The following is a 12,446-nucleotide window of genomic DNA, read 5'->3' as shown; positions in this document are numbered from 1 at the left end:
ACCTTTTCTCCAGAGCTCCTTTTTCTGACCATCCAGCAAATAGTCATTGCACATGAAACAGTATAGATCCATACTTCTAGGACAAATAACCAGGTATGACATTCTGTGTTCTGCCCCCTTGGGAAGATTGCCCTTTACTATAGACCTTCAGGGCCACTCCCAAGTGGGGCGCTGGTGCTGTAGCTGTTCTTTTCAAGTGATGTCAGAATGTTGTGCAGAACCATTTGTCAACCTGGCCTGTATTTTGTTCTTCCTTGGTCAGCTGATCACTTTCCATGGGGCCGAGGGAGCAGGTCCAGAGGGAGGAGATGATTTAGCGGTGGAGGTCATGGGCATTTGAGCCACTTGCCTCCACAACTTATGTGTGCCTGCAGGACCTATACATCTCTGATCTTGTATATTACCACTTCCTCTTGATGACAGAGTGCTGCGTACACACCCAGTTTTGTGGCCTGGTGAGTAAGACAATACCCAGTTCATAATGGGTAATTCAAATGGTAACTTGGTGACCTGTGGTCAAGTGTTGGATCAAAGGCAGAAGCCCTTTCTCAAAAGGAGGCTAATTACCTGCAGAGGATGGTGTAACTTTCCTCCCAAATCCTAAAGTTCTGTGCTGTGATTCTTCCTATAGGGACCTACAAAAGTCTCCTTAAAACATCATGATCAGCCACAAACTTGAATTACTGTCAGAGCTGCTGGATCGTGTGGCCCAAGTGGCAGAACAGCCAAGGTGTCCATTCAAAAAAGGATTAAGAAGCAGAATGGTCAGCAGTGGTGGGAAGTGCAGGCCTGGTGGGGAGTAAATCCTGAAAACTGAGGTCTCCAGTGACTTTAGAAAAGAGATATTAAAAAGAAAATAAGTATAGAAAATCGTTATAGGCATTCTCTGCCTGGAGATTTCTATCACTTCTGGAATTTCTATGAAGGACTTGATCCTGAGAAGTCAGCCAATTCCCTTTTCTGCAAACTTTGGACTTCGATCAGTGGGTCTTTATGAAACATAAAATGAACAAAAATATCAGCAAGGCTGATTTTAACCTTCACTGGAGATTTTACCGTGGCCTTCTTGAGTTCCAGACCATTATTTCTGCAGATAATAAAATTCATTTCCACGTGGAGTATTTCAGGGAGTCTCCTGATGAACCAACCTCCTGTATATGTTGGAATAGATGGAGCAAAGAAAAATTGTATAATTGATCAAAATGGAGATAATGTGTTTGCTGCCATCAGATTTTTTTTTTTTTTGATTAAAAAACAGATAAGAAGAAAACTGGTCTCTTGAAAAGCATAGATGAAAAATGCACAGAAGCAGCCAGAGCATTGGGTTTACTCTTTGGAACAGAGAACCATGAAGATGAAATATAAAGATAAGAAAGTCATGACAAAGACTTTTCATGAGGCAGGCTTGGTTGTCTCAGTAGAGGGAAATGATGCTGGGTATGGTGAGCTCCCTGAAACGGATGCCAGCTTCAAGGGAATTTGCAAGACAATTGTTGAAGCACCAAGTAATGAAGAGAGGCTAAAAGCTTTGGCTCTCATTCAAGAAATGATGACCTTAGTGCAGTTTGCTAGTGATAAACGTGATTATAGAATGAAGCGTAAGTGGGATGGACTTCCCATGTTATGGTTCAGACTGTTTTCATAAAGCTGCTGGCCAGCTTTCACCTCTTGCCTATACTCTGCCAACGAGAAGTCTCTTTGCAGAAATTATTGAAGATTGTCTGGCAAACAGGAGTAAAGAGAACACAGACCAACTTGTTGCATGAGTGAGAATTGGCTTTCTTGATGTACAATATTTTAAAGCATTAATGTTAAACCTATGAATTTTGTTTTCAAGAAGTACATAAAACGAACTGATGGAAACATTTACCTAAAACTTTTATAAAGCTTAAAAAAAAAAGGATTAAAAGTCTGTTTCTACCCTTGCCCTAAGAAACATTTTCACTAAAGTGTGGCATCATGTGATCCAAGATACACAGGGGCCTGTGGGAAACCAGGGGATATGTATTTTATTCAGCTTCTATAGTTGTTACTTTTATTTTGGCATTTTCCTCTAGTATAATTAAATAATATAACTTAAAATTTTAAATATAATTTTAATATATTTTAAAATTATAAAATACAAAAATTTGAGTCAGCTTATCAAGTTGAATATCGATGCATTTATGACAAGCTAAAAAAAATGAATTTTTAAAATAAACTTTTGAGGAGAGGAGTTGCAAACTAAAGATTTATAGGTTGAACATGGGGGAAAGGTCTGTTTCACTTGAATGTGTTAAAGTGTTAGTTGCTCTGTTGCATCTGACTCTTTGCCACCCCGTGGATTTAGCCCCCAGGCTCCTCTGTCCATGGAATTCTCCAGGCAAGAATACTAGAGTGGGTTGCTATTTTCTTCTCCAGGGATCAAACCTTGGTCTCTTGCACTGCAGGAAGATTCTTTACTGTCTGAGCCACCAGGGAAGCTTATGAAATAGCAATAACGATGCATGGTTTATTTTTTAAAAGACTTTAATGGTTGAACTAATAATAATAAGTCAATGTAAATTAAAAATTTCCATTTTGGGTGTGAAACTAATGTTACTGAATTATTTAATAATTTTTTCCTTTGAAATCGTTCCTCAAGTTTTTAAAAGAACTTCTAAGTTATTGCATTCTGGTACCATTCTATGAATTCTTTTATCTTTACATTTATCATAAGGCTTATCTTCATTTTATGTTCTAAGAACAAAACAATTGCTGACTTTTCAAGTAGGTAACTAGTAGATTAATATCACGTAAAAAATTTTTTGTACTTCTGGTATATAGTTCTAGATGAACAGAAAAGATATTAACCTACTTACAGGAAGCATTTTTATTTTTGTTGACATAGTCCTTTGACTTCAAGGATCTTAAAGCTTTCATGAGTTTAGTCTAGCTAATTTGAATTCACTGCAAAGAAGTTTCATTTGATTTTTGTCCGAAGTGTGCTTGTATAACTGTTGAAAAGAGGCTTATCTTGGTAGCTGGGCAAAAATAGGATGAAGACAGAGATAGGATAAGGATAAATCAGTAAAGCCTAGAAAGAAAGAGAACACTGAGGCAGATGAGAACCTCAAGGCTTCAGAAACAGGTCCTCTCAGAAGGAAATCTAGCAATATGAGATTACCTGGAGCGAGAAGGTATTAGTTGTTTCCTCTGTAAGAAATAAAGCAATAGAAATGGAGTATGGTAGGGAATTAGGGTTAAATGAAATCATTTAGGAAATTGAGTCACAAATTGGCTCACCCTATCAGAGTAAAGCAAAAAATATGCAGATGATAATCACAAATAAAATTTATGAGAAAACATAGCCTAAGATTAGTAGTCTCCTAGTCATTAAAGCAAACCTTGACCATAGTGTGCATTCTCAGTAAATGTGGGTTGAATAACTGAGTTTTGAAAAGTAGCCTCACTTTGCAAAGTAGATACTGATCCGAAGGGAGACCTTGGTTGCTGGGTAGATTACAGGTGGAACTGAGCAAGGGTTGAGTGTGAAGCAACCTGAGAGTAACAGGATAATTACCCCTAGATAAGACAGGAGAAGCTATTTGAAATACAGAGGAGGCCAAATGGGTTGAGGCCAAATGAGCCACCTAAATGAAGGTGGGTTCTTCCTGCAATAAGTAGTGAAGAAGTTCCACGGTAGGTCTTTGTGAAAAAGAGCTGTCTGTATGTGGCTTGTTAGGTATCCTCGCTAGGTCAACCACTCTAACTCTAAAGTACAAAATTTAAGGTGATATCCTCTTGTGTGCCATTGCTCTAAGTTTCTACCTTCCAACTAAATGCTGAAGAACTTCTTTTGCTGATACCTGTATTTAATCTCATCTTTTAAAAAGAATAAAAAGATGGGAATTCCCTGGCAGTCCAGTGGTTAGGACATTTTCACTGCAGGGGCCTGGGTTCAATACCTGGTGAGGGGACTAAGATCCTGCAAGCTGTGCGATGCAGCCATAAATGAATGAATGAAGGATCCATATCTGTGCCTTTACTGTCTTTGCTATCACCTATTCTTTCTGCTTCCCACAAGTCGCTGTTCTTTTCTCTTGCCCTAGGGAGAGGAGGTCCGATGTCAGTATGTTGTGACATGTGCGGGACTTTACTCAGACCGTATTTCCGAGTTGAGTGGCTGCAATCCCAATCCTCGAATTGTACCATTCCGGGGAGATTACCTAGTCTTGAAGCCAGAAAAGCGCTATCTTGTAAAAGGAAATATTTATCCGGTAAGTAATGATACATCTGGCTTCCCAGATGGCTCAGTGGTAGGGAATCCACCTGCCAACGCAGGAGATGCAGATTTGATCCCCGAGTCAGGATGATCCCCTGGAGGAGGAAATGGCAGCTTGCTCCAGTATTCTTGCTAGGAAAATCCCATGGGCAGAGGAGCCTGATGGGTAACAGTTCACAGAGTCGCAAAGAATCAGATACGGCTGAGCGACTGAGCACACACACATACCATGATACCTCTGCTTTCTCAAGACGCTTGTGGCAAAAGGGAATGAAACAAAAACTTTTCCCAGAGTTAGACACAAGAGCTATTTTAAAGGGCTTTTTAGTTCAAGCATTCCACCTGTTTCTCTGGGTTAAATCCCTACATCTTTGTTTTGATATTGTGGCTACCCATACAGTCCATGGAATTTCTCCAGGCCAGAATACTGGAGTGGGTAGCCTTTCCCTTCTCCAGGTGGTCTTTCCAACCTAGGGATAGAATCCAGGTCTCCTACATTGCAGGCAGATTCTTTACCAGCTGAGCCACAAGGGAAGCCCTAAATTGACAGTACTTGCTCACAAGTCCTGGAAAGCTTGAGTGTACCACAGGAAGAACAGTGAGGAAAGAACCTGATTCTCCCACCTCTGTCTGGAAAGAGTATTCCTAAGAGAACTTTTCCTTTTAACAAGCCCAGATGCCAACCTTCTTTCTTAGTTCACTTATCTGTAAGTGCAAGAAAGGGGATGTGGCCACTCTGTAGTTTCATGGTGTAGAAGACATAGGCATTTAAATGAAAAGCTCATTCTTCTGTCTGGACCTACTGGGTTGAACTACGAGTATTCAGCTATTCAGTGTTTTTGACCTTGCCAAGACTTCCATCATCTTTTCCAACCTGTTACATTCCCACTTGACAAAAGCCTGTGTTATGAAGATGGGTTTTTTCCTGGCAGCTCTGATTTTACTTGTCAGCTGCGTAGATTCCTAGTTGGGGACGGTAGGAGTGGGGAGTAACCTAGAGTAGGACAGTTTTTTTCTTTACCCAGAAAGAGGAATAGATGGGACAGTGTGCCTCATTGTCATGGCATCAGGTTTCCTGTGTGGCATTTCTAGGCAGAAGCATGTACGTAGAAAAGTATTATCTGAGCACAGATCACAAGTAAATGCGTGAGAAGGTGTTTTCTATTACCAGTTCAATGTTTGTGTGTATAATAAAATGCAGTATGAAATGGGGCTCTGTTTGCTCTGTTAAATCTGTAGGTCCCCGATAGCCGATTTCCTTTCCTAGGAGTTCACTTCACACCAAGGATGGATGGCAATATTTGGCTAGGGCCCAATGCAATTCTTGCCTTTAAACGAGAGGGCTACAGACCCTTTGACTTCAGTGCCAGAGATATTATGGATATAATCATCAAGAGGTAACTGCATTTCCTTAAAAAGTGATTTTAAGTGCTTATACTTTTAATATGGGAAATTTTTTCTTTCTTGATATTAGGTTTATTTGGATAAATCTTCATATTTGTGATTGGTATATTGGTTTTTAAAAAAAATTAATCTGAATTAAGAGCTTTGTGAAATAAGCATAACATTTAAACTACTTCAAGAAAACTCTGATGAGCCAGGGTGATGTCTTGGTGAAAAAAGAGCCAAGAGTGATCCTCCATCTGAGAATCCAAATCTTGTTTTGCTAACCTTTAGTTGAGTTTGAAAAAAAAGAAAGTTTCTCTCAAAATCAGTAGATGGTTTACTTTGATAAGATCATTTCAGGCTAGTCACCATGATTTTGAAAACCTCTGGAGAAACTGCTGATAAGCAAGGTTGTTTCCTTTTCTGGAAAATTAGCAATACTGCTACATTGATATGAAGTGCAGATCATTTACTATGGTAAGAAATAACTCACTGAAGTATTTTGTCCTTTTAGCGGTGCTGCTCTCTAGAGGGTTTCACATCATCAAAATCACTAGAAAGCTTTCAGAGTTCTACTTGCATTTCACCCTGCACAGATTCTGAAACCAGTTTAGGGTGGGGCTTCCCAGCTGTGTGCTTGTAAAAATACATATGAGCACAGGCTCCCCAGATTCTCACTTGAGAATCACTACTAGCGTATCTGACCTCTGGCTGACTCAATAGAAGTAGGGTAAATGTCCCACACTTTTAATACCCAAATTAAAAAATCTGTAAATGCCTTTTATGTGTGTTTTAAGAGCAAGTAACATTGCATTAGAAAGCCCTGGTTTTGGCAGGCTTTATAGAATCCTAGTTTTGAAACCAGCACCCCCTGGGAATTTGAATTTGAAAGGTGTTTACTTCTGGAATTTGGAAGGTATTCCTTCGATGAAGTTTCCTTTTAACGTAGGCCAAAAGTTGATTTTCTTTTTAATATGTGGTGTTTTGGACTTCGCCTAGATTTCTGTGGTTCTACCCTCCTCCCCACCACTTCCCCCCACCTGAATCTAATAGTTGTAGAGATGTTTTACAGTAATAAGGAATTCTTTCTCATAAAGATTTTATTTTCTTTGCTTTCAGTGGCTTGATTAAACTGGTGTTCCAGAATTTCTCCTATGGAGTTAATGAAATGTACAAAGCATGTTTTCTCAGTGCAACAGTGAAGCACCTTCAAAAGTTTATCCCTGAAATTACTATCAGTGATGTACTTAGGTAAGGAAAAGCTATAAGGATTGTAAATGCATTCATGACCTCTGTGAACTTGGGACGTGGGTCTGACTTCGTGATTCTAAGCACCCATGCAGTTAGTGTGTGCCCTGAATTTTTGCATGATCTCTCTTTCTTAACAAGTTGCTCATTCCCCTTGCAGTTTGGGTGTTGCCACATCAGTCCCCTTAGTGCTTGAACTAGGTCCGTTTATGATTGTCTAGAGAGACCAGCACTAAGCTGAACTCTCCATTGCAGTTATATTACGATGCCATCTTCACCCTTGTGTCTAGCTATCACTCATAATATAACATCTCACCTGAAAGTTTTTTAGTCTCCCTGGCCACTTGTGATTCCAAAGCCTTCTGACTTCAGTTCTGTGCAAGATCATTGATCAGCATGTTACCTAATTAGGTAATAAGCGTATTAAAACATTACACTTTAATTGATTCTTAAAACCTTTTAGAAACATAACTCATACCTGCTGTCTTACCTTGCTTCCTATCTACTTATTTTGCTGTTTCTTGGGTCCTGTTGCACTCAAGGATTATTTGCAGAACAGGAGTGGGAAATAGTATGGTAGCAATCAGTTTAAGTCCTTGCTACAGGGGTGTGGGGCAAAGGAAGGACTATTTAAAATTTTTTTATTCTCTTAAAGAGAAAAGGTTTTCTGGACTTAATCTATACTTTGTCCTAAATACCACATAAGCCTATTTCCTTTGTGGTGGTATTTTTAGGGTGCTCACCTTTTTTCCTGAACCGGCCATTTGTTAGGCGTAATCAACCATGGTCTTTGAGGCTCCCTCTTCCCTGAACCGATCCCTCCATGAATCTCTAGAGCACCATGTCTGTCTCCTCAGTAACAGCTGTGGGACTCGCCTGGTGTAAAATGTCAGCAGCTCGGCTCTGTATCTAGGAGGAGAGCAATGATCACGTCAGCTGTCTCCCTCAGGGTAGCGTCCTGGTCTAAATCTGACTTATGTGTCATTCCTAGACCAGCCTCTTTGAATGCTTAGAACTATTAAACCGAGCTAATGTTTTTACTCTTATCTTTCTCACCCCTCCACTCACCTTCTGAAATGGAAGGGATAACAATATCTAGGCTTTATGTTGTTTCACTCACCTATAAATGAAGGCTTTTATGTTTTCAGTGGTCTTTTTTAGCAGTCTTGTTATGTTTTGTATCTGAAAATAGATGGGTCAAATCAAGTGTCTTTTACTCTTGTTAATATTCCTTGGAAAATACAACAGATGGGTGTCGTGAATTCTATACATAAATAGTTGGAATGAATTCACTACCTAGATTTGATTACCACACTTTTGTAGAAGTCTGAGGAAAACTCTTTAGACCAGTGGATTTCATATAGTAGAACTGAACTTGGAGCTTGTGAGTTTTGGTGAATACTCTTGTCTCTGGGAGGAAGGGTGTGGATTTCAGTTACAAGTCTCGTTAGCATGTAGTAGAAAGCACACAGCAGTGTAGGCTGGTGCATGTGGGGACGAGTTCAACTCAGTCCCATGAGAGTTTCTCTCTGGAGAAAGAGAGGCTGAACATAGTCAGCAATTCCATTTGATTCCTGTAGCTATGAAATGCAAGAAATTAGTGAAAAGAAAATCGTAGAAGATATGTTTGATCCCATTTATATGTTTATACCATATTGTATATGGATTTCACATGTAAAAATAAAAACAAACATGGGAGTGATAAATACCTAATTGAAGAGAAAAGTTAACTCTAGGGAAACAAGAGAATGGGATCCAGAGAGTTTGACAGGGCGCTCCTATCATATCTATAATGCTTTATTTCTTAAGCTGTTTGATTAAAAAATTGGTGCTCATTATGTTATTCTCCACACCTGTTAACATGCTTAGAATCTTAAATAATAATCATCATCATAATAAATGATATAATTAGGCTTTCCCACGTTTTGAAGCCCAAGTCCTGCATGTCTTGAAACCCGTGTGACACCATAAATGTTCTATCATTAATATTGGAGTGGAAGCATATTAGGCAGTTCTGGATAGTAAAAAAGAACCAAAGCAGCACTTCTAGTGGGATTTTTAGCTCAAGATGGTGTCCTTTAGTTGCACTAGCCTCCAAAGGGGATACAGCTTGACCTCTCATTGCCTAGCCAGAGCATCATGGGCAGTAACTTGCTGGTGAACATTAGACTGGAATATAAAGTGATAGCCTGCCAAATATATGCATTAGGTATACAAACTTCTCATTATTAAATGGTGATCTCTAAGATTCCTAATTTAAGCTGTAAAGCCCTTTAATTTGTTCTGTGATTAATTTTGACATGGTAACCTAACTAGTTTGTATGTGTTAGCGTTGTAAGGTAGAAGGCAATGGCACCCCACTCCAGTACTCTTGCCTGGAAAACCCCATGGATGGAGGAGCCTGGTAGGCTGCAGTCCATGGGGTCTCGAAGAGTCAGACACGACTGAGCGACTTCACTTTCACTTTCATTTTCATGCATTGGAGAAGGAAATGGCGACCTACTCCAGTGTTCTTGCCTGGAGAATCCCAGGGGCGTGGGAGCCTGGTGGGCTGCCATCTGTGGGGTCACACAGAGTCTGACACGACTGAAGCGACTTAGCAGCAGTAGCAGCAGCAGCAGCGTTGTAAGGACATAGAACATGAAAACATATTTGCCAAGATCCCCTCTTTTTTCCATGCTTCATTTTGAAAATACCTTCTTGGTAGGTATTTTTCAGGCAAATAAATTTTCAGGCAAGATGTTTTCATCATAAGTGATAGCTAAAGACTATACAATATCATTGTGAAATGCAAGGGTAAAACCCAGAAATTCTGTAATAAAAGTGATCAGACTCTTTTGCAAAAAATGGTTTCTCATTCTTGGTACCATTGACATTTGGGCCAAATAACTCTTTACTGTGGGGGGACTGTCCAATTCATTGTAGGATGTTTAGCAGCATCCCGGGCCTCTACCTACTAGATGCCAGCTGTACTTCCCTGGTATGACAACCGAAATGTCTCCAGACATTGCCAGATGTCCTCTAGGGGGCAAAATCTCCCCTGATTGAGCACTAGTCTAGAGAATGTGGTAGCCTTCACATTCAGTTCAGTTCAGTTCAGTCGCTCAGTCGTTTCCGACTCTTTGTGACCCCATGAATCGCAGCACGCCAGGCCTCCCTGTCCATCACCAACTCCCGGAGTTCACCCAGACCCACGTCCATCGAGTCAGTGATGCCATCCAGCCATATCATTACAAAATTCAAATTACAAAACACCTAAGAGAGTCTGGAGAAAATATAATAAAAAACCCTTTGAAATACTTATTGCTGAGAGTACAAGGAAATAAGGGCATCCCAGAGATGAAAACAAAGAGGAAATTGAAAACCTAAGAACTAAGAGGAATGCTGATGCTGACCTGGAAGGATAGGGAGCATTTTCTGATTTTGATGTCATATAACTTGAGTTTCATTTCTAATTGATATGTGATTTACTTACAATAAAATATGCAGATCTTAAGTGCTCAATGAACTTTGGAATTATATAAACTCGTATCCACCACCCAAATCAAGATACATTAGGGACTTGTATTTTAATTTTCTTTCAAGTGGTGTAAAGAAAGCCTTGGGTCCATAAAAGGTGAAAAGTTGGAACTGAGATCGATTTGTAAAGCCGGGGACTCTGGAAGGGCTATACTCTCAGTGAGAAGGAAGTCTAGAAAAAAAAATCTGTAAAAATCTAGAATCCTGGGCCTGCACTCACAAACACTTGGAGTTTCAATTTGTACCACCATTTTGATCTAGGAAATGTAAGCTAAGTGTAGATCCAGTCTAGTTTGTATCCTGCTTCAAATTAATACTTTTCCCTCTCACTCTCTCACTTTAAACAGACTAGAGTGAATGAAAATCAGGGTTATTTGACCACAAACTGAATATTGTTGATAGCAAGCAGTTAGTTCAGTTCAGTTCAGTCACTCAGACATGTCCGACTCTTTGTAACCCCATGGACTGCAGCATGCCATGCTTCCCTGTCCATTACCAACTGCCAGAGCTTTCTCAAACTCATGTCCATCTTGTCAGTGATGCCATCCATTCATCTCATCCTCTGTCATCCCCTTCTCCTCCCGCTTTCAATCTTTCCCAGCATCAGGGTCTTTTCAAATGAGTCAGTTCTTCCTATCAGGTGGCCGAAGTATTGGAGTTTCGGCTTCAGCATCAGTCCTTCCAATGAATATTCAGGACTGACTGGTTGGATCTCCTTGCAGTCCATGGGACTCTCAAGAGTCTTCTCCAACACCACAGTTCAAAAGCATCAATTCTTTGGTGCTCAGCTGTCCTTATAGTCCAACTCTCACATCCATATATGTTCAGTTCAGTTCAGTTCAGTCACTCCGTCGTGTCCTACTCTTTGAGACCCCATGGGCTACAGCACACCAGGCCTCCCTGTCTGTCACAAACTCCTGGAGCCTACTCAAACTCATGTCCATTGAGTCGGTGATGCCATCCAACCATCTCATCCTCTGTCGTCCCCTTCTCTTCCTGCCTTCAATCTTGCCCAGCATCAGGGTCTTTTCAAATGAGTTGGTTCTTTGCATCAGGTGGCCAAAGTATTGGAGTTTCAGCTTCAGCATCAGTCCTTCCAATGAATACTCAGGACTGATCTCCTTTAGGATGGACTGGTTGGATCTCCTTGCTGTCCAAGGGACTCTCAAGAGTCTTATCCAACACCACAATTCAAAAGCATCAGTTCTTCGGTGCTCAGCTTTCTTCACAATCCAACTCTCACATCCATACATGACCACTGGAAAAACCATAGCTTTGACTAGACAGACTTTTGTTGGCAAAGTAATGTCTCTGCTTTTTAATATGCTATTTAGGTTGGTCATAGCTTTTCTTCCAAGGAGCAAGCATCTTTTAATTTCATGGCTGCGGTCACCATCTGCAGTGATTTTGGAGCCCAAGAATATAAAGTCTGTCACTGTTTCCATTGTTTCCCCATCTATTTACCATGAAGTGATGGGACCAGATGCCATGATCTTAGTTTTCTGAATGTTGAGTTTTAAGCCAACTTTTCACTCTCCTCTTTTACTTTCATCAAGAAGCAATTAGTAGTTTTGTCTTACTATTAGGAATCCTTTTAAGAGAAATATACATTGAAGCAGGATGATATGCAATCTAGGGTTTGCTTTAAAATAATCCAGTGGAGAAGGGTAGACAAAGAGTGGGGTATAGATGAAACAAAATTGGCTGTGTGTTGGTTATCGAAACTGGGTAATACATACATGGGAGTTCATTATACTCTTCATTTTACTTTTGTACATGTTTAACATTTTCCATTAAAAAAAAAAGGGTGTTCCCAGAATGGTAATATGTGGAGCTTCTGATAAAATGGGAGTTCATTATGCTGTTCATTTTATTTATATTATATATATATCAGTATATTTATTTGTACTGATAAAAGCAAATAAAAGTATATTTATTTTTACCAATAAAAACAAATATAAAACCTTCTGTATAAGGACATAACTTCAACCCAACCCCCACACTATTCCTCCAGATAAAATCCTGCTGAATAGGAACTCACTAGCAAAAG

General features: G+C 39.9%; 1 protein-coding gene across 1 annotated transcript in view; it reads left to right on the top strand.

Annotated features, from left to right (window-relative positions):
- L2HGDH (L-2-hydroxyglutarate dehydrogenase) overlaps positions 1–12,446 on the top strand; it is a 53,032-nt gene that overhangs the window by 34,988 nt on the left and 5,598 nt on the right. The window contains exons 7-9 of the mRNA NM_001101090.1: positions 4,071–4,238; positions 5,483–5,640; positions 6,749–6,880. Coding sequence (NP_001094560.1) covers positions 4,071–4,238; positions 5,483–5,640; positions 6,749–6,880 — 458 coding nt within the window. The remainder of the gene's footprint in view (positions 1–4,070; positions 4,239–5,482; positions 5,641–6,748; positions 6,881–12,446) is intronic.

Source organism: Bos taurus, chromosome 10 (genome assembly GCF_002263795.3).
Source record: "Bos taurus isolate L1 Dominette 01449 registration number 42190680 breed Hereford chromosome 10, ARS-UCD2.0, whole genome shotgun sequence".
Lineage (NCBI taxonomy): Eukaryota > Metazoa > Chordata > Mammalia > Artiodactyla > Bovidae > Bos > Bos taurus.
This window is presented reverse-complemented; position numbering and strand designations above follow the sequence as displayed.